Here is a 20289-nt window from a genome sequence, read left to right on the forward strand (position 1 = left end):
GTTGATAGCTCGAGTTAGGAGTTTTCTTTTTGCCTGCTAAAATAACCCAGTTGTGATTCCCAGTCTCCTACCTCTCAGCTGGGTGTTTTCTCTTCTAAATTCCTCAGTTCTGCTTTCCCTAAGGGTTACTCAGGTGTAAACTTTTCATGTATTCTGACTGTTCATCTCCTGTCTCCCAACCAACATTTGGGAACACGTGAAGTGTTGGTTTGTACCCTTCTGATGAAAAGGCCTGATTAATGGGAATTACCACAGGTTTGAAGGGTTTAAGTTCTTTCCCATTACCTGTACTTGAAGAATTTATGTATTTCAGTGTGTATATATGCATATCCATACCTTCGTAACTCAGTTTAACTCCTCATAACGCTAAACCTGTGCTGCTAGAGAGGCTGAAATGACAGGCAGGGATGGCATTGCTTATTTTTTAGTTAGACAATGTGTCCTTTTTTGTATTTTCTGGCTTGTAATTTGTCTAATGACTCTTTCTCTTGCTACTTTATGCAAGGTGTTCGTGGGCTGCTGCATCGTTATATTGTTTAGTAGTAGAAACTTTACTAAACAGAGATGCCACTTAAGTTTGTAAAGACTTGGATAATACTAAAATTTTACTATTGTTAAATTTCATAACTGTATATGATTTATCACAGCCTGGGTGCTGACTACAGTGTTGTTGTCCTCTGGTTTGTTCTCAACAATTTTGAGGTGGAAATGAATTAAGCTTTGTAACTATGACAAGTTTGAAAGTGCCTGGGTGTAACCTTTAAGTTTTTTGAATTCAGGGTGGTCACTTTGTTTCTCCTTCTTGCGAACTTGATTTGGTAGCAGCAGGCACAAGTCAAAATGCATTAATTAGCTGCATCACAAGCTAATGGTGAGCACAGGAGATAATTGTTTTTCCCTGGCTCCTGTCAGCCAAGGGCTGTAGTGGTTTAAGATCAGCTGTCACCTGTGTCACAGACAGATAGGTGCCCTAGCTTCCATCAAGATGAAATAAAACCAAACCTTAACATTATCAGCGTTGTTTCAGCAGTTGTGGTTTTGCACTGGTGCTTTAAAAAAAAAAAAATATTCCTAATAAGGCACACGGAATTGCTCTCTCAGCCTCATATCACTTCCAATGTTTAAAGATAAATGGTCATAATGTTTCTGTGTTAGAGTACTGTCAACAAGTGCTCCTAAGTTTATCAGCTGGTAATATTGTCAATGATCTAGATGTTACTTTTCTGACCTGTATCAGTGTAAGAAGTAAAAAAAGATCAAGTATCTTTCTGAACATGCTGCTTCAATAATGGAAATAGGTTGCTAAGTTGCTTGCAGTTTAGAAGCAAACTAATTATGCTCCTTGCTCAAAATTCAGTAAATTTTGTTTCTCTGTGATTGGTATAATTTCCCAAAAGTGCAGCTAGAAATGAATCCTTGGTGTTAGGGTTCTTCCCGCCCCCAGCATCTCTGAAATAGATGAATATTTACTTAGACGGGTCACTGGCTCTGAGGCTCTTAATATTTGCTCTTCATTTTAGGAAATGGATTGCAACTGCCTCCCTTTTATAAACCAATTACTCTTTCTGGAAAGGTGTTGGGAGGGTATGTGTCATAAAATAAACTTACACTGATATGTGATGATCAATACATTATATGTGGTTAGTTTTGTTTCTTTCATTGTATCTGCTTGGCTTTTAAAAATGTCCAACACATGCAACCCTCGTTGGTATTTTGCTGATACTGCTTCAAAAATCTGTACTTGAAGATGACAACTTGTCTCTACTAGTTTAAATAAATTCCTTTGTTTTCTACTGTATCCAAAATGGCATCTAGAATCTTCAATTCAAATAAAATAAAGGAATCCTACATAGATAGCTTCCCTTTTATTCTAGAATTAAATCCAGTTAAGGTTAGATTCTTGCAGTATCCTTATTTTCTGCTGTGCCTTCTCATTTTGGCAATTTATTTTATCAGCTTGCTTATTTTACGTTGTATTTTATTCATAAAAGGAAAGCAGTTTTAATGTTAGCTGAGCATACTATTCAGAAATTCATAAAGCTGTAGATGAATTTTAAATTTTAAGCAAGGGTTTATAGAAGTCTTAAATGACTTCTGAGGGATATTAAAGATTAAGTTGTGTACATCCTTTTGGTTTGCAAGTCAGCTGTTGGATATGGCTCTCTTGCACTTATTTTAAAATAAAATTAAATCATGGTCTCCTTCTCTTGCATATATTTGAAAAATGTCATTGATCTTTTAGTTGGCATCCTCAGCTGTTCTACTGGCTGCTGGCAAAATTGGAGGTTGTTTAATTTAGGATCTCCCTCTAGTGGATCTGCTGGAGTCGAGGCACCGCTGAGCTCACAGGGACGGGCTCTTTGTCCTTCTGATGAGTTCAGAATGCAGAGTAAAAATCTCTGAAGTTAAGAGTAAAGGCTTTACTGCAAGTGGCAGCTTTCTGCTAAAAAAACAGTGCAGGTTTGTCTCAAAGGACTCAGAAGCAATGGCTGCTTTATCAGTGAAACTGCTGCAAATCTGCTGCAGATTTAGGATTTTATCTTCCCCCTGAATTATAGGACTGATAAAATGAATGTCCTAACTTCTCAAATGGTTGAACCCTGTTTATTTATTTAAATGTCAAAGTGTTTTAGCTCCGTTCTGGTTTGAATGATTGCATTAGCAAACCCTATTTTCCTGCTAGCTGGTTGGGCAGATTATAGGCAACCTGCAAATCCAGAAGAGAAGGGACAACACAGGACTTTGTCCTGGAATTTTAAAGAATTAAATACTGCAGATTCCTGCCCCACATTGTTTCAGAAATGCATTGAAAGGGAACCAAGGTTTTTTTCTGGCACTCATTTGGGAAAATTTTGAAAGACTTAGCGCTTGTTACGTTAAATAACTGTTCACTGTGGTCAGAAGTGACACCTTCATCAAATGACAAGTGCATGTCATCAAGTTTAATAAGAGGTCAGATGAGGGGGGTTTCTGGCTCTAAGGCTGTGTGCAGTGTTATTCAGTAATTGGTCTTGTCTGGAGATGACAGCTCGCTGCAAAGGTTTTACATTGCATTACAAAGAAAATTTTCATATCTGCATTAAGTAGGGCTCATTGTTGCAATCAAAGTGGCTCTGGAATAAGAGAAAAGCTTCAATGAAAGGAAATTAGACGGCTGAGAATTCTCTGATACGTGAGACAATGGATTATTTCTTTGAAGGAATAAGGTCATGTAAGGGAAGCTTGTGTTGGGAGGAACAAAGGAGTATCATACTCAGTTTTGCTGCAAAAGGCACCTTCTAGTTCAGCTGGAATCGGTGTTGCTTTGTGTGGCATCTATCTTCAGCCTCAGGAAAGCCTTGCTAAGAGAACTGGAAACCAAGTGTGAGGTTTATAGATGTGTAATTTACATCTGAGGAGGTCCTCGGAGTTGTTTGTTGCAGAAGATGAAAGCGGCAAAAGAACTGAAGGAAGGATGTCACAACAGTAAATAAGTCTATTTTAATTCTTTCTAATAGAATTACATAGATGTGAGATCTTTTTGTACTAATTTGTAATAGTTATATTTTGGTTCTTGAAGAGAATTTGGAATGTTCTGGATATGAAGGCAAGGTCAGGAAGAGCTTCAGTGAATCTGGTCTGGTATTGCCTTAGACCACAGTTTAATTCAGAGAAAAACTTAGGAAACAGAGGGGTTTTTTTGTTTCCAAGGTGTCATTATTTTGTTCTTCTGACCCTGGAGGGGAAAAAGCCCCTGTGGTTCAAGGTTTTTGAATTCCTCTTGAATGAGTAACTCTAGAAGTTAGGTTGTCCAGTTATTAAATATACAAATCTTTATTCACAGCTGTATATTGATGTGCAGTCCTTTCTCTTCCAGCAGAGATAGGTAATTAAATCCTTGCTGATAGGGGAATGCAGTCAAATCATGGATTGAATAATTTAATATCTTTGGGAAATGCAAACTGAAACAAAAATTGGGGTTGCCTAATTAGAATATATAGAGAGACTACAGAAGACTGAAATAAGATAAGTATATGTGGAGCTTGGGGGGTGCTTTTCTTTGTACTGTTTTGGTTCATGTCATGCTAAAACTTGTTTTGGGAGAAGAAAAATTCTACAGCAATGAAGTAATTATGCTATACCTGCACTCTTAGCAAGCCTCTGGAACAGGCTGTCAGCACTCCCTGTCAGAACAGGAGTAACATGATGGTATTTTTATTACCTGTGCTGTCAAAAGTTGGATAATATCTCTGGTCTTGCTAGCAAGATTTTCCCCTTCCTTTTAAATGTGGGATTGATTAAAAAATTTTTTGGGTCGTTACTACTTGTTTATAATAGCTAATACTGATTATGTAATCCTGATTTATGCACCAAAATGTTGACCTTACAGGAAGTTCTACCTGTTCATTGGACAGAGTACTTCCTCTTCATTGTAATTGCACATAAGATTATTGAAAGCATCATAAGTGTTAGTTGTGGTGCTTGGAAATGAAGGGAGGGTTGCTAAGTTTTCAGAGTTATACAGACCTTTAAGGGTTGCCTGTATGGTGTTTCTAGTTTTCTGGTTTTTTTTTTTTTTTTTTAGTTCTTCAGAATTAGTGGTGTATTGTGTGAAAGCATTAGGTTTTAGGTGAAGAATTTAATTAAAATCTGGTAGCTGGTCTAAACTGAATGGCAAATATAAATAGAAGTACATTAATTTATGGATAAAATTTTGTTTACTAAACATAGAGGAATATCAGCATATTTTACTGTTAAGGGTTTATAGTGTTGTCTTTAAAAATTATATCAGTAGAAGTTGTAGATAGATTAAATCTGCCTTTTGGGAGCAGGGTGTTTTCATAGAAGTCATGAAGATAGTTGTGAAATATACCTTGGTTAGGCTCATTTCTGTAGTATTATACAATATCTACCAATAGTGACAGTCATCACCTATAACATTGCTGTTTAAACAAATTTTGACAGGGCTAAGGGTGGAGGAGAAGCTATAAATATCCCACAGTAGATAGTATTGAGATATTTAACTTCAGTACTCGCTCCTTTAAGTTTGTGATACTGTAGTCTCCTTATGCAGCAGTAGTTGCCTGCTGGTGAAGCTTTGTGTCCCCCAGCATGAAAGGGTGGCAGAGGGAAGCTGGAAGCTGCTGAGGTCCCCCAGCACACTGGTGCTGAGCCAAGCCTGGCTCCCAGGTTATCAGTGCCTGCCTTCCAGGGCACTGCTGGCACTGATAGGGGGTTCTGCTGGCACTGATAGAAGGCTTACCTCCACTTAAATTCATGTGCGTTTTAATGCATAGTTTTGTTATTCTCGTTGCCTTTTATTACCTTGATCAAGTTAAAACAGCTTTTGGAGTGGAAGGAGTTTACTTTCAGGTTTGGAGTGATGATTGAATTAACTCAGCTGAAGGTATTTCCAGAGTGGTAACTGTAAGTGAGGAAGTTTGAAGGGAAGTCTTGGCTGGAAGATGATTCACCCAAACAGAAATACAAGAGAAAGTTTTGTCACTAGTTAATGCCTTTGTTTTTGGCCATCGTAGTCTTGCATGTGAACCTGTAACACGCTTCCAGGGCTCGAGGAGTGACATGGTTTTGGTTCTGCTGAACACTGGTTAGCAAATCAGCCCAGACTTTGTTCTGGCATGGCCTAGAGCAGGACAGGCTCTGAGTGGGAGAAGGAGCTGGAAACACATGAAAGAGGGATACTTCACCATGGTTGTTGTTCTTATTGCTTCTTGCACAGATCTCTGAAAAGCCTGCTTTCCATTCATTCAGAAAACATTTTACCGTTTAGTCAAACACTTTTTAAAAAAATAAGTTTATATACCCTAACAAAAATACATATTTTTTGTTGTATCTTTGAACTCTTGCCTGGGGTGTGGGCTCTGATTAATAGAAGTATTCAAACTGTCCTTAAAGAAAATATTTTCTAAAGATTGTGATTAGCCGGTTCCCTTATGTTTATACCATATACATGTACAAATAAATTTGCTGTCCGCTTTCAGTCTTTGAAAAGACTTGTAAAAGACATATCTCAGTCAAAAAAAGTCATACTTTGATTTGGATGTCAGACTGTATAATTGGAACACTGCTTAGTTTTGGCACTAACATACTGAGAAGTGAATGAGTGGAAATTCTTAGTTACTGAGTTGTTTATATAAACTGTTTCTCTGGGGAGAAAATGGAGGTCTTCACCTCAAACTAAAATTCTTACATGTGATAGTTGACCAGCTTTTCTAGATTTATTCAGAAATTAGGGCTTGTCTTTTACTGCTGTACTCTGAAATACAGTAATTTAACTCTGAAAATAACTCTGAAAAACATCACAGGAGTGATGTTTTCTGTGGTTTTGCCTTCTTGAATTGGAGCATGTGGCATTCTGAGGAAGATTTCACGTGATCTGGCTGCCCCACTGGTCCCCCCCAAACCCCATTTCATCCATCTTTATGTTACCAGCTCCCATGTAAGCCTGTCCAGCCAAATGAAAGCACAAACTGTAGCTCAGTGTGAGACTTGCAGGACATGTGTTGTGCCAATCTTGAACAGCTGATGCCTGGGGTTTTTTAGGGCTATAGGAATGTGCTATTTTCAATATCAGCCAGTGTCAACACTGATAACATACAATGCAGCTGGCATTAAAAGTGGGGTAGGGTGTGGTGTGACACTCCAAAACAGACAAGGTAACTGGAAAGCAACAGAGGAACAAAAGGCATTGAGGGAGGACAAACCATGTGTTTCTTTCCCCAGATTGCCAGTTATGCTTTCATAGGGTTGTGCAACTGCAATTGGCTTGGCTTTTGAATAGAGATACAAGGTAACCAGTCGATTAGGGCTGAAAAATTGAGGAGTTTGATAAACTGTAACTCTGGTTGTGGTTTAAAAGGGTGATGTTTGGGATGCTTGGTTTGGTTCAAGCAGTCCCCAGCAGCCTGATATTGATGTTCTCATGTGTGATGTTGATGCCACTATAATTGTCTGTGTGACAGCATGAAGAACCAGGTCTGGCTGTCATCTAGCTGGTGGAAATGCTCAATGCAGGCTTTTTTCCCTGGGATTTTTAATGTGTTAGATTTCCAGTCCATCTCTCACCACACAGTTGACTGAACTGTCATAGAGAAGGAAGGGTGATGCAAAGGTGAGAATAAGCTGAAAAACAGAAAGCACTGAAACTGGAATGGCTGCTGAACAAATTAGTATGAAATTATATCCTCTGTCTGTCAGAATGTGCTGCAGAGTGCACCATCTGTGCTTTTTTAGAAAAAGAGAGATGTTAGGTTTTCTTTAAAACTCAGAATGAATAGACCATTCAACCTCATCTCTCACTTGGCTTATATTGGCTTCTGAAGATAAAGTAATCCTGTAGGAGGATCAGAGTTCTTTTCCAGGCGGTATCTGAGTATTTCTCATGGGGGTTGATGTTTCTGAAGTATCTTGAAGTGTTCAAAAGCCTCTGAGAGAGGCTTTTATTAGCTAGTTCCTGTTTATTTAATATGCCACCTGTCCTACCCAGGCAGTTGTATTTTAGCAATGAAGTGGTAGTCTTTGCTTGCTGTAATAAACCTGCCAGGATAAAACACACTTTTCCACCTGGCATGTGCCTTTAATTTTCTAATGTTTGTTAGCAAGGTGGCTGCAGAGGGAAATTTCATAAGAAAACAGGATGGATGACTTGGGAGCTGAACTTTCCTTTTTTGAGAGCCTTTGGTATACTCAGGTTGCATTTCCTTGTGGCAAAAATGTATAAGAAGTACTGGAACCACGAGGTTAATTGCCAGCAGGTGATTTTGTTCTGTCTCCTGTGTGCATAGCTATGAAAGAAGCCCATCACTGGAGTAGGGTGGCCATTTTAAAGCTGACTTGGATTGCTCGTGTTTGCCTTGTGTAGAATTGATGGATAATGTGGTTTTCTGAAGGACAGTGCTCTGGAACAAAGTTTGGAGGCTGCAAGAACAGGTTTTCTCATAGCTAGGTATGTTGGAATAGCCAGTGCAGCTGAAGCTTGGTGTTTTCTTTCTGGAAGTGTTGGCTAAAGAAGGACTAAGGGTAGAAGGGTTGGAGAGTGGTGGTCTGCATCCAGCTACTGCAGCATGATAATACCTTCTTCAAAAAAAACAAACTTAGATACTCTTAAAGATTAAATTGGTAGAAGCTTCAGCTTTTCATTTTTACTGCATTTTTAGTACAAAGTGGTTCTGGTTGGTATACAGACACCTTGTAACCTTTTTTTTTTTTTTTTTTTTGTTCTTCATTATTAATTTTTAGATCAGTGTGTTTCCTTCTGAGGAATAGGATGGGAATTTCATCACATACCTGATACTTAGTGTTGCTTGCAGTTTGCAGCTCAAGTTGTGAGCCGTGACTTACTCCAGGTGTTCTGTTGGGCATGGCAAGCAGCAGCAGTGGTGCTTATAGCACCTTTAACTGCTGCTGGATTGTGTCTACTTGTAAAAGCCCATGAAAGGCTGCAGCCTGGTGCAGCAAATAGCCCAGCTGCCTGGGAGCTGCAGTCATGGCTTAATGGTCATTAAAGCTTTCCACCTGTCACTCAGGGGAGAGGAGAGGAGGACATGCATCTTACGGAAGTTTTAAAGCAGAAAAATTTTCCAGATGAGCCACGTGGCAGATATTTCTACATAATGATAAATTAATAATTAAATTATCATTGCAGTTCAATGTTTTGCATTTAAAATACTATAGGTTTTATACCTGTGGGTGTCTCTTGGAGATACTTGAAGCCAAAATAGTGCATCCCAAGCAGCAACAAGCCATTAGGTATAAGGGCCTAACACTTGCTGGAAAAATAACTAAAGGAAGACACCACCTCTGCAGTACACTGCCTGCTTTTATCTTCCACAATTAAGTTCCATTACTTTTTGTAATTGCAGGGTACATAGATAGTGTACACTTCTATAATTTTCATGATTAAAGATCACAGTGGACACAATACTGTGACATTCTGAGGAAATTAATCTTTTTGTATGGCTTTTAAACAAGGGACTTGTTTGCTGCATCTCAAGCAAATTGCCTGTCCATGATGTGTCAGTGTATCACACATGGTCTTTTTATGGGTTTGGGTGACTTCCACAAGTCCAGATAGGAAAAAATTCTGGGTTTTGATGTTTGAGACAGGGAAGATCTCATTACAACTCTGTAACTCTAACTAGTTTGGTGGAATTTCAGTGAAAAATTGCTGCTTTGCTCTTGGACATTTTCAAAACTTGACATTTTAATTGATTTTAATTCTTGTTTCTTATAAATTCCATAATCTTGATCATAGTTGTAGTCTAAATAATTTCCTGGATACTGCCTGACAGCAGCAATGCATTCATGGTCTCCTGTATTCCATTCCACACTTCATCCTTCACTTTTTTTCACACAGTTTTGTGCTGTAAATACATTTGTGATTAAAATGGTAAAGCTTTTTTTTTGTTTCTAGAATACAGGTCTCACACAGACAATTACTTGAAAGTTACTTGGTTCATAATTTCCCATCAGTAAAGGCTGAAGATGATTTTACATGACTTTCCCTTCTGCCTCTCTCATGCTAAGCAGAATTCACAGTTTGCACATTTGTTTATATGCCCCCTTTCCTTTGGACACAATACTTACCTATGCACAAAAGGTCTTTGATCCAAGTTGATGACCTGAAATCTGAGTAAATTTTGGTGTGACTTGTAGAAGCATACTTTATCTTCCTTCTCTCAATGTGGTTATATGGTTCTGATTATTTTTCTCCTGTTCTTTTGTTTTTTTTCCTTGTTCTGTTTTCTCCCCCTTTTCCAGTGTTCTATTTAGGTGAGTGTTTTAATTTTTTGAGCCTTTCCTGCTCCTCCAAGAGTATTTGTTCGTTGTTTTAAGAAAAATTCAAACTTGGAGTGCTTTTCAAAGCTTTTGTCAAATTCCATTATATAGAAAGTTTGTTTTGCATTTCTGTGAGACCTTTCCATCCATGTGAAATAAATTCATTCTGCAGATGTGTGAGGTAACATTCTACATGCGTGAGGTTGCAGTTTTTATTTGCTGCATTATGTTGAGCTTGTTTGGCTTAAAAAGCAGAAGTGAGCAGTTCTTAAAATGCTGTGTGATGGCTGGCCTTTTTCCTTATTTTGTGCTTTTTTTTGCATGGTAAAAATTCAAACCATTAATTTACGATCTGTCTTTGCTCTTAGGTCCTACATTGCCTCGACAGAATTCACAGCTTCCCCCTCAAGTACAAAATGGTCCATCACAAGAAGAAATGGAAATCCAGAGAAGGTACGGTATTAAAAGCAAACAGCTGTTCTGGTCAAGGAAGTGATAACTCCTAATGAGGAGAAAATAAATGTCAAGGACTTGGAATTGCTGTCCTGCATGAGGGCAGCATTTGTATGTGCACAGTTTTCATTAGTGCCCCTCTGTAAAAGCTTTGTCTCTGGATCCCTTGTTCATACTCTCTGCCCATCAAACAATGCAGTTGGAATTGGCATGCCAGGAAATAGTTGAAGATCAGAGGGGAAGCCTTGGGAGATCTCACTGTTGTCATTTTCAACCAGGCTAATTAATTTTCCAGTGACTGTTGTGTGTTCAGTTTTTGACACTGAAAAAAGCAGCAAGCAAGAGAGGAAGTTTTAGAAGCAGAGAGTTGAGTCATCATGAATGACAGGGTTTTGGTCCTGAGTGTGGATGTACTAAATCAGAACATTCTATTGGAAATCTTGTTTGCCTTTACACCGTATTCTTTAGTAAAAAACCTTAATTTTCTGCTTTTTTTGTATATAAATTGATAGAGCCTTTAACAGTTTAATTTTCAGCTGGAACAGTGCTGGTTATATCTGTGCTGCCCTCAGTGACTGATCTGTGTTCCCCTGATCAGCTGGTGCTTCCTCCAAGCTAAGCTGCTCCATTCCCTTTCTATCCCTGTGGAATATTTTTTCAGACCTGTAGCATTTTGAACATGTGGGGTTTTTTCCTATTTCTTTTAATAATCATTATGTATTGATGAAGCGCCCAATTTCTACAAAGTCTGTGGTTGCCATATTCCCACTTTTGTTTTGTGGCACTATGGGGTGGTGCTGTAGGGTGAGTGTTTGGGTTATGAGTGTATGAAGTGGCAAAGTCTTGTAGGACAGTGCTGCACTGGGCTAAGAGAGAACAGTAAGACCTTGGGCTGTCCCAAGCACATTGCCTGTGGTGCTGTCCTGGATTATTTTACCATCAAAATACTTCCAGGAGATTAGCTGTTCCCTTCCTGAAGGGATGCTGGGAACATGCAGGACAGATACAGGGAACCAGGAGCCTTGAATAAATGGGAGGTGGTCCAGACTGATGGTGTAAATGCACTCAATAACTTTTTCTGGTAACTGGAAGAATGCTTAAACATGCTGGGTCTAATTAGAAGTTTTTTTCTATTTTGCTATTCAGCATTTAGTTTGTTCATGAAAAGGTGAGCAGAACTAGATTGCCAATTTAGGAATAATTCACTTGATAAACAAGCTATGTATGTTGAACAAAGGGTTGACATCAAAATTGGTCATACTTGTCTTTCTCTTTTCTTCTGTGTGTTCTTAAATCTGAGCAGGAATCACTTTATCTGAAAGTTACCTTGTTTAAAAACAAATAGGAAGAAGCTCATTACAAATTTGTCTGTTTGATGTTTTTATGTGCAAGTTTGCTGTCATGATAAAAGTCTTTTATGTCACTTACTTTGACAGACTTTTAAAAAGCCTTTTTTCTTTTGATATTTTTTTCTGTCCTACATTAGTGGCTTTTAGTATTTTAATTTGCTGTCTGTTCCTTTAGAAGGCTGCATTATCTGAAATTTATAATGCTGAAATACTTTTGAGAGAAGCATTGTAGATTGGCATCTCCTCAGAAAAAAGTGCTGTCCTATATTAAGAGCTCTGGAAGTCTCTTGAAATTTTTGGTATGTGAAGGACATCCTACCAGATGGCATTCTTATGGCTTGGCTTTTTTGATCAGTATGCTCTACTTGTTTCCATTTAATGCAATGTCCTCTTTGAAGCCTGGTTCTGGGTTTGTTTTGTTTTTCCCTGAAAAAAGGATGTAGCACTGGAGTGAGTGTTTACTCATGCTGCTAGACAGATTGTCCGTGGAAAGACTATTGCTGCTGTGTCATTAAGCTTAAGAAAAACACGTAATTTTGTTAAAACATATCACAAATGCTTCTTCAGTCTCATTACTCCTGTAACTATGTGGTTATAATAAAGTTCAATGAACTCTAAGCTAGCACTTGTCTTCTGTAGTAACTTTCTTGCAGCTTTCAGACTGTAAGAACAAGAGTTACTACCATAATGTAGAGAGTAGTAAATAGTTGGAAAGAAAAGGTTTGAGTATATATTACTTTTAACATATCTACAAGTGACATTTCCAATCTCAGTAAAGGGTAAAGGCAGTGTGGGCAGACTTGAATCCTGTGGGGAGCAGTAAGACTACAGGGAATGCAAGAAATGGGAATAAATGTTACTGCGTGGGAAGGAACATGGGGTTTGTGATGGATCAGAAGAAAGCCTTTGCCAAGTCTATGGCTTGTGGAATGTGTGTCTGTTGGGTGGGGATTTTCTTTAAAATGTGGCTTGATAATAGTTGTCTTTGAGTTCTGCTCTCATGTCTCTCCTCTTAGGTGTACCTGGATTTAGTAGTGTGTAACTGACACCCATTTAAGTGCAGGAAAATTTCTTTTAAATCATTCTAAGCTGGAGAAAAATATCTGCTTGCATGAAAATTAAAAGTTGAAAAAGGGACCCTGTGGAGGTCTAGTCCAACCCTCTGCTCAGAGAAGGACTAATTTCAAAGTTAAATTATGTGGTTTGGACCTTCAGGGTTTTCCTAGGCAGAAATAGAAACATTTCTTCAGAAATATTTTGCCAAAGGACTGACCAGTGAAGAGTGACATACATGATAAAGAGAGCTCTTCAACGGATCTGATGTTTGCCTTTGCTTTTATAACCAGTGTTCAGGATCTTGGGAAAATTGGGAATTGAAGAGTGAAATTAGTTCATTGCCAGTAGAAGTACATTATTTTGGTTCAGAGATTTTTATTTTACAAAGGATTTAGATGCCCTTACATTTTGGGTAAAAGTGCTAAAGCATTTGTTTATTTTGCTGCAGAGCTTCCTACTTAAGTATTTGTATTGCTTGCTGTGCAGTGATACAGTTTCTAAGGCTGCTAGGACCAGATGTGCCATCTGAAACACTGAGGTTTTTTATGAAGCCAAGATTACACATAAGGTGTAATGAAGTAATTTTTCTGGTGAATTGATAACTTTGTTACTGTCCTTTAAGAAACCTTAACAAATGGCACATGCTTTCCCTCTCAGGGAGTACTTGAAGCTAGCTGTAATTTTCCTTAACTTGCACTCACTTGAGTACAGTAATAGCAAGCTTTAAAACACTCCAGCTTCCATTTTTGATCCTCAAGACTGAGGAGTATTGACCCTGAGCTGAAGGGGTATTTTATTCTGTGGGTTGTTTTTCATTTTGTCAGAATGGTGGCCAGGCAGCGTTTCTAAATTCCACTGATTGATAATGAGCCAGCTTCAGTTGACATACGTATTTGTTAATAACTCCAGAGTTACCTAGGGCCAAAGACCATTTTAAAATACAAGATTAGTTCATGGCATGCCTGTGTGTGCTACTCGTGCACATAAATTTACCTTCTCTCCCAGCCGTGGTAAATACATTGTCAGGAATATGAGTCACTGAGTTGGTATCTAATATGACACTTGGGAATTTAATGAGTTAATGTTTATAAATAACTTCAAAATGGTCACCACTTCATAAATAAAGAGACCAGGAGCTCCAGGAACAGAGGAACTGTATAGATAGTAAGGAATGATGAGGACGTACAAGCCCCCTACTGTCCTTCAGGGACGTCATGGACCAAAACTTGACCGAATTCTTTCGTAAGTACTCGAAAACATTTCAAGTTTGCAAAACGCAACAGCAGAATATTAAGAGATATTGTAGTTATTAAATACTTCATTTGCTTATAGGATTAGTTTGGTTTATGATGATACTGTTAAAGAGAACGCAGGGTGTGCCTGTGCTAGAATTTAGTATTGATATGGTGTGGTTTTCATAACATCCTGTGAAAGGATTCTTAGTTTTAGTGCAAGTTCAGAGACTGTCAAATGTAGCAGTGTGTTATTCACTAAGAGGCTCGAAGGCAAAATTCTTATTTTACATATTAAAACCATTTTTTTCTGAATTTTTCTAATCTTAATTTTTAACTACAGTAAAAATAATATTTTTTTATTTTAAAAAATGTTTTATATTTCCCCCCCCTGCATATTAGTAATTATTACATACACCTGAGCTGCTTTGAAAACATATATAGAAATGCTAAGAGAAAAAAATTTGCATCCTGCAATTCAGTATGAATGTAGCTATTGCAGTTTAAAGGAATGAAAGTTTGCCTATGGCTGTGTGTCCCTGGTAGCCTTGTTTCTACTGATTTCCTACAGCCTGTAACTTTTGCCTAGTTAGTGGCCAGATGTACAGCTTCCAGTTTTCCTCTGCTTCTGAAATCGTGCTGTTTATCCAACAGCTTCTTTCAAGGAGGTAGGATTTCTTTAAAAGGCATATGGATTGATTAGATTATAACTGAGCACACAGCTCTAGAGATACACGTGAATATGATGTAGTTGTTGGCTTTTTGATTTAGGGTTTGAGAGGTCCCACTCATGTGATTGTATTGTTTGTAACTGCATAGACATGGTTTAGATGGAATCAAAAGGGGCTTTTTTTGTTTGGTTGGTTTTTTTTTTGTTTGGTTTGGCTTTTTTGGTTTTGTTCATTTCATTATTGTGTGTGGTTGTTTGGTTTGGTTTTTTTGCCTGTTTCATTTTCTTTCAACTTGTAGTTTTCAGAGACTTACCTGGCTTCATGGATAGGTGTAATAGATGCTGTATGGTTAAAGCATAACTGTAGATGCTGGTAACACTGATCTGTTCAGAAGACTGAGAAGAGCATTTTTCCATCAAGCAGTACTCTGATGACATCGATAGAATGTCTTTGAAATCTTTCAGTTCTTGTGGCTTTTTTTCTGCTTAATGCAGAACATGAAATTGGAGTTAGAAGCTGCTCTACATTTTCCCAGATTTTTGGGTACTGTGGTTCCCTTTTACGAGATTGTGCTCCAGTTGTACTCAGTGGAATACACTACTGAGTGGAAGTCACCAATTAAAGTAGGTTTTCCTACTGCTGAGATCCTTCTTTTTTCTAAAATTCCATTATTACAGGTGTCTTTCTGTGATCTAGCTTCTGCCAGGAAAGTTCATGTTCTGTTAGTTTGAGATAATACATTGAAAAGACAGAGATTAAGAAAGTTAGGCTTAATGGGGTTTGATCCAAGGACATTAATAGATCCCTTAGTCTATTAGAATTCCTCTATCTAATACATTTCAGGTTTCTAGTTGTCTCTTCATGTCTTTATCATGGTGGCTGGCTACTTATTTTTGCCTGACTGATAAAACCTAGCTCTTTTTATTTCCAGCTAATGCATTTTTAGCTTATAACATAAAAGCTTCTTCTTAAACCTTAAATCCCTTTTGATCAAGGAAATGAAAACCTGTTAATTTGACTTTGGTAACAGATAAAGCATAGGACAGCAAACTGGACCCAGACAGTATTTGCAAAAGCAGAAAGGCTGTTCCTGGGTTTTGGTAAAGCATTTTACAGATACCAAGAGGGAATTTCCTAGTTAATGTGGAAGAGAGGAGGATTTCTGTGGAAGTGTGAGGAGCACAAGAACAGGCATCAGTGCACCAGTGGGATCTGTAACAACCAAATTTGTTTTGGTGTTTTGCTGAACTAATCGAGTCCTTGTTGCTGATGAGACACGTGAGAATGAAGGAGAACAGGAGGAGTTGGTTGATATTGCGGATTTTGATGATCAGAATAGAATGAGAGTTCACAGTAGGCATCCTGTTTTTAGAGGGGAAAACCACCAACCTGCAGACCACATTAGTGTACAGGGGAAATCAAAGAGACATTGGAAGTGTTACATGTAATGGTGACTGATCAAGAGAAAGCTGCCTGAACATTGGAAAATATAGCTGTAAGGACCTGGATTTTTGCAGTATTTTGAAATCATGATACATATAGTCAATTACATGCCTTTATCATTTCACATTGTGTAAAGTGTTTGATACAAATGTAAAAAAAACAACCATAATTTGAAACAGTCTCACCTCTTACTGCTGCTTAGAGAACCAAAGGTCCACAGCACTGTTCAGAGTGCCAGTAGTTCAGTTCCAGAGCATATACATAAACTCACTTTACAAACCTCTGGCCTTTAACAGTCAGACTTGGCAGATCTTCTGAGTCCCTGTTTCTTGGTCATTGTACCAAGCTAAGTCTTGTCTGGGTTTCTCTGACACCATGTGCATTATGCTCAGGTAGAAGCTATCCTGACTGTCAAGCATTTGACAGAAAATAAAGCTGACTTGGTAAGAGTTTTAGAGCAGGAGTTTAGTTTAGATAACGCAAAGTGAAGTTTATGCAGCTGAGATTGCTTAGGAGAGGGGTTAAATATTGATCACTTCTGCTGAGCTTACGTTATTAGTGCATCCATGTACTTTTTATTTATGAAGATTCTCAGCCTCTGTGGAGGCTGCCTGTTTGATGTCAATACAGATTGCAAATTTCTAAGATGAGAATTGTACATGAATTATGAAATTTAGGGGGTGGTGTGTGTTCATTCCATGGTACATAATGTGTGGGCACTGGATATGTATTCAGTAGGTTTGTGTGACCATACAGGAGAGTGAGCTCTGTGGTTAATGCTGAATTTTGGAGTGGTGAATAAATATTTAATATTAAAGATGGAAGAGCAAGTTTAATGCTGGTACTCCATTTTGATTACTCAGATAAGTTCCTGCAAATTTGAAGGGCCATAACAGACACACTTCCCTGAACTTGTGCAGAAGATGATCAGAGGATTAAACTATTAAAAATCAAGCTAGGAGCTAAGTTCAAAATAATGTGTCAAAGCCCTTTTTCTCCCTGTTAATAGTTTCAACAGGAATAAAGTAGGTTGGCTGTGTCTGTGTCTACTTCTGTTGATGTCCAGAGTTCCTGGTGATCAGAAGGTAGCTGCTTCTGTGTAGAGGACAGCGTGCTTCAGATGGAGCTGAGGTCAGCCTGCATCTGGTGCTGGTGCCTGTGGCTCAGCCAGACATTGTGTAGCCTGTCTGCAGCCAGCTGCTCTGTTTGTTGCAGTGACTCAGTGGTGGGAGGAGGAGAAGCATCATGTGAGATGTATTCTAGTAAGTAGTGACTGTTGGATTAGATAATGCTATCTGTGCCCACATGCTGGGGCTAACAGCGTTTGAGAATAAAACTCAAAACATTGCTGTCTTGTTTGTTGCTCCGCAGTTGAGGCAGGGTTAGAGGAGCTTGGGGCAGCCCCGAAAGCCTGGGTACACTGACACACTCCAGGCTGAACAACTCAGCTGGTTTGGATTGATGAGCCCAGCTTTAATCATAGCTGATGTGATACATTTACTTTTAGAACTTCAGTACAGTGGTTATTCCTAGTTTTCTTCTCTTTAAAACATAAAGAAACCCCTAGTGAAGCATAGAAATAAAGATGCATACTCTGAGTACTTTCTTAGAACCACATTTGGCTTCTTACACTGAATACCTTAACAGTAACTTTCAGAACAATAAGTGCAGAATATTACTGCAATATTTGAAGCCAGAAATAGTCTGGCAAGCTTCATGCTGCCTTCTGGGTGTCATCCTTGTATCTCTCTTCTGCCACACCTTGTTGTTTCAGAAAAGTGAAGCACAAGCAAGTAACTATTATTCAAAAAAAGAAAAAAAAACATCATGTGTGACACAGAAAATCTCCCCTCATTTGTGTGTTTTAAGACCATGTTATATTTTAATGACTCAAGTGATGGTTTCTGCTGTCTTCTTTCAGTACATGTTAGTGGTATTTTTTTTTCTCCCCCATTTGCCTTTTTTTTTGGTATCTTTAAGCAGACAAAACAGGGATATTATTCATATTGACCTTTCTGAATGATTTGATGCCCTGCTTTGACGCACAGCTTTTCTGCCAGCAAAGAATGAAATATGAAATTGGTGTGTTCATAAATGACAACTAACAGCTGTCAAATATTATGTATTATCTGCTGCAGCTGACCTCTTCATTCAACGCAGCAATTACTTCAGTCAGGTCTGTTCCTCAAGATATTTTGTTTTCTGCCCGTTTTGTCTTGGATCTTTGTTTTCTACAGTGAGTTTTAAAACTAAATGCTTCAAACAAGTTTCTGTTCATCTTGGAATGTCTGTCAGCTCAGTGCCTGCCGAATTTGGATGTGATACAAAGATGCCCTTGTACTGTTCATGGAAATACCTCTGTTTTTAATGTGTCTGGCTTTGTGACAAGAAGCCTTCCAGGTTCGTGGCTGAACTCTGTTATTCAGGTTGATATATGGGCTTCCCAGTGCAGTTCCCTATCATCCATTTAGGAAAAAATGTAATGGCTTGATCTCACAGCCAAGAGCAAAGCAAGCTAGTGTTAAAATCCTGAAGATTTATGTGAATGTACAGCACAACTTCCACTTGAGGATGCAAGGTGACCTGCCAGAGCAGGCAGCTCTTTGCTTTTGCAAACTGTTTCAACTCTGGATTTGTTGCTCACAGTTTTTTTTTCTCTTGGTAGCCTTGTGACAGAGGCTCTGGGTTTTGACACAATGGGAGTTTCTTCATGTTTCAAGGCATCCTTGCTCTGGTGAAAGGAGTCTTTCCACAAATACAGTAACTCTGCTGCAGGTGACAAAGATACGGAGGCTTGAATGTGGAAAGTGTCCCAGAAAAGAACAGCTTTCCTCTGGCTATTAAGTCTGCTCTGAAACAGAGTATTGTTTTACCAGTAAACACTGATTAAGTTTCTTAATCTAGGTGAGATCTTTGTCTTCTCTTCAACCTGTATGGTAATGGCCATATTTTAAGAGATTTAACTGAGGACTCAATTCTTTTAATTGTTGAGGTCTTCAGCAAAAGGATCACAGGATCTCACAGTCATTCACCTTCAGGAGCAGAAGTTAAAACCCCACCTGTTCCCTTTCCCCTCCCCAATACAGATCAAAAAATAATGGATTAATTTGAGACAGCTTCCTAGTTACCCATCATACACACAGGGTTTTGAATGAAGTAGTGTTACTTGCTAAATGGAAAGTGATCTCCATGTGCATGTGGTGTTGGCTCATTTCATATAATAACAGGAGCTGATACAGCAGGACTTCTTAATTGTTATTCCTTTTATGATCAAGAGCAAGCCAGGAAGGCTTTGTGTGTACCTGAGTAAGTAAATTAACTGCAATTTTGTTTTGCAGTTGTCGTGTAGGAGATATTCTAAACACTTTCACCATCACAGAGTGTGGGGGGATTTTTTCAGCAGGGATGCAACAGTGTGTGCTTAATTCTGCTCATTGCATTTTTTTTTCTCCATGTGTTATTTCAAGAATGTAGTCATGCTCCTGCTGCTTGGCTGCCCAAAGAACTGCAGGATTAATGCTCATATTAAGTCACAAGTTAGTATTGTAAATATGATTCTTTCTTTATCCTCAGACAGCATCTCCCAGTACCTCCTTAACTGGACAGAAGTATAAGGGCAAGACGGGAAATAATTTTAAAAGCTGATGCAGTATTAAAGTAAGCTAATTTAAAAACAGCACCACAAAAAAATAACAAAACCAAGAGCCTCCCCCAAAACACCCCAAACTGAAGTTTCCCAAAACGCTTTTGACATGAAGCTAATTGAAATCCACAAAGAAAATGTCATGAGCAGTCCCTGTGATAAAGCTGGCAGCTATTCTGAGATTCTGGAGTTGACTCTGAATCTAAACATGAGTAACAGTACCTGGTGTGTGACTGACATGTGCAGTTTTACAGCAGGCGCATCTATTTCATGTAATTAGCTCTTCAATTTAATAAGTCACACTTCTAAAATAGTTAGAATGATCACATTGTCTAATATAATGAGTATTTCTCTACAAGACAGTTTTCTGGGGCATTTTGTGTACCTCTTTAGCTTTTTCAGAAGTTGTCCTGGTGGCCAGATGTGCTTTCTAAGACTGAAGGATTTTCAGGTATTGCTTTCACAGGGTTCTTGAACTGCCAGTCTTGACATTCAGATGTACTTTAATTGACGTGTGATGACTCTCCTTAATCTACTAATGCTTTTGTCTAATATAATTTTGATCTCTGACAAAATTTTAAAATAGAATTATGCTATCTGATGCCAGCTAAACAAAACCAGAGGGATTTGATGCATTTTTTTTTAATAATCAAATGTGGTTCTAA

General features: G+C 38.4%; 1 protein-coding gene across 7 annotated transcripts in view; it reads left to right on the forward strand.

Moving 5' to 3' along the window:
- Positions 1-20289, forward strand: part of ENAH (ENAH actin regulator) — an 89816-nt gene that overhangs the window by 46800 nt on the left and 22727 nt on the right. For 6 of the 7 annotated variants that reach the window (XM_014252888.2, XM_014252890.2, XM_014252892.2 and 3 more), the window contains exon 4: positions 10146-10230. In XM_014252888.2, the coding sequence (XP_014108363.1) occupies positions 10146-10230 (85 nt within the window). Of the gene's footprint in view, positions 1-10145; positions 10231-13740; positions 13878-20289 lie in introns of those variants that run through there. The other variant, XM_014252891.2, reaches the window with a different exon arrangement.

Source organism: Pseudopodoces humilis, chromosome 3 (assembly GCF_049639895.1).
Source record: "Pseudopodoces humilis isolate 2021_Gansu_Grassland_sample_001 chromosome 3, ASM4963989v1, whole genome shotgun sequence".
NCBI lineage: Eukaryota > Metazoa > Chordata > Aves > Passeriformes > Paridae > Pseudopodoces > Pseudopodoces humilis.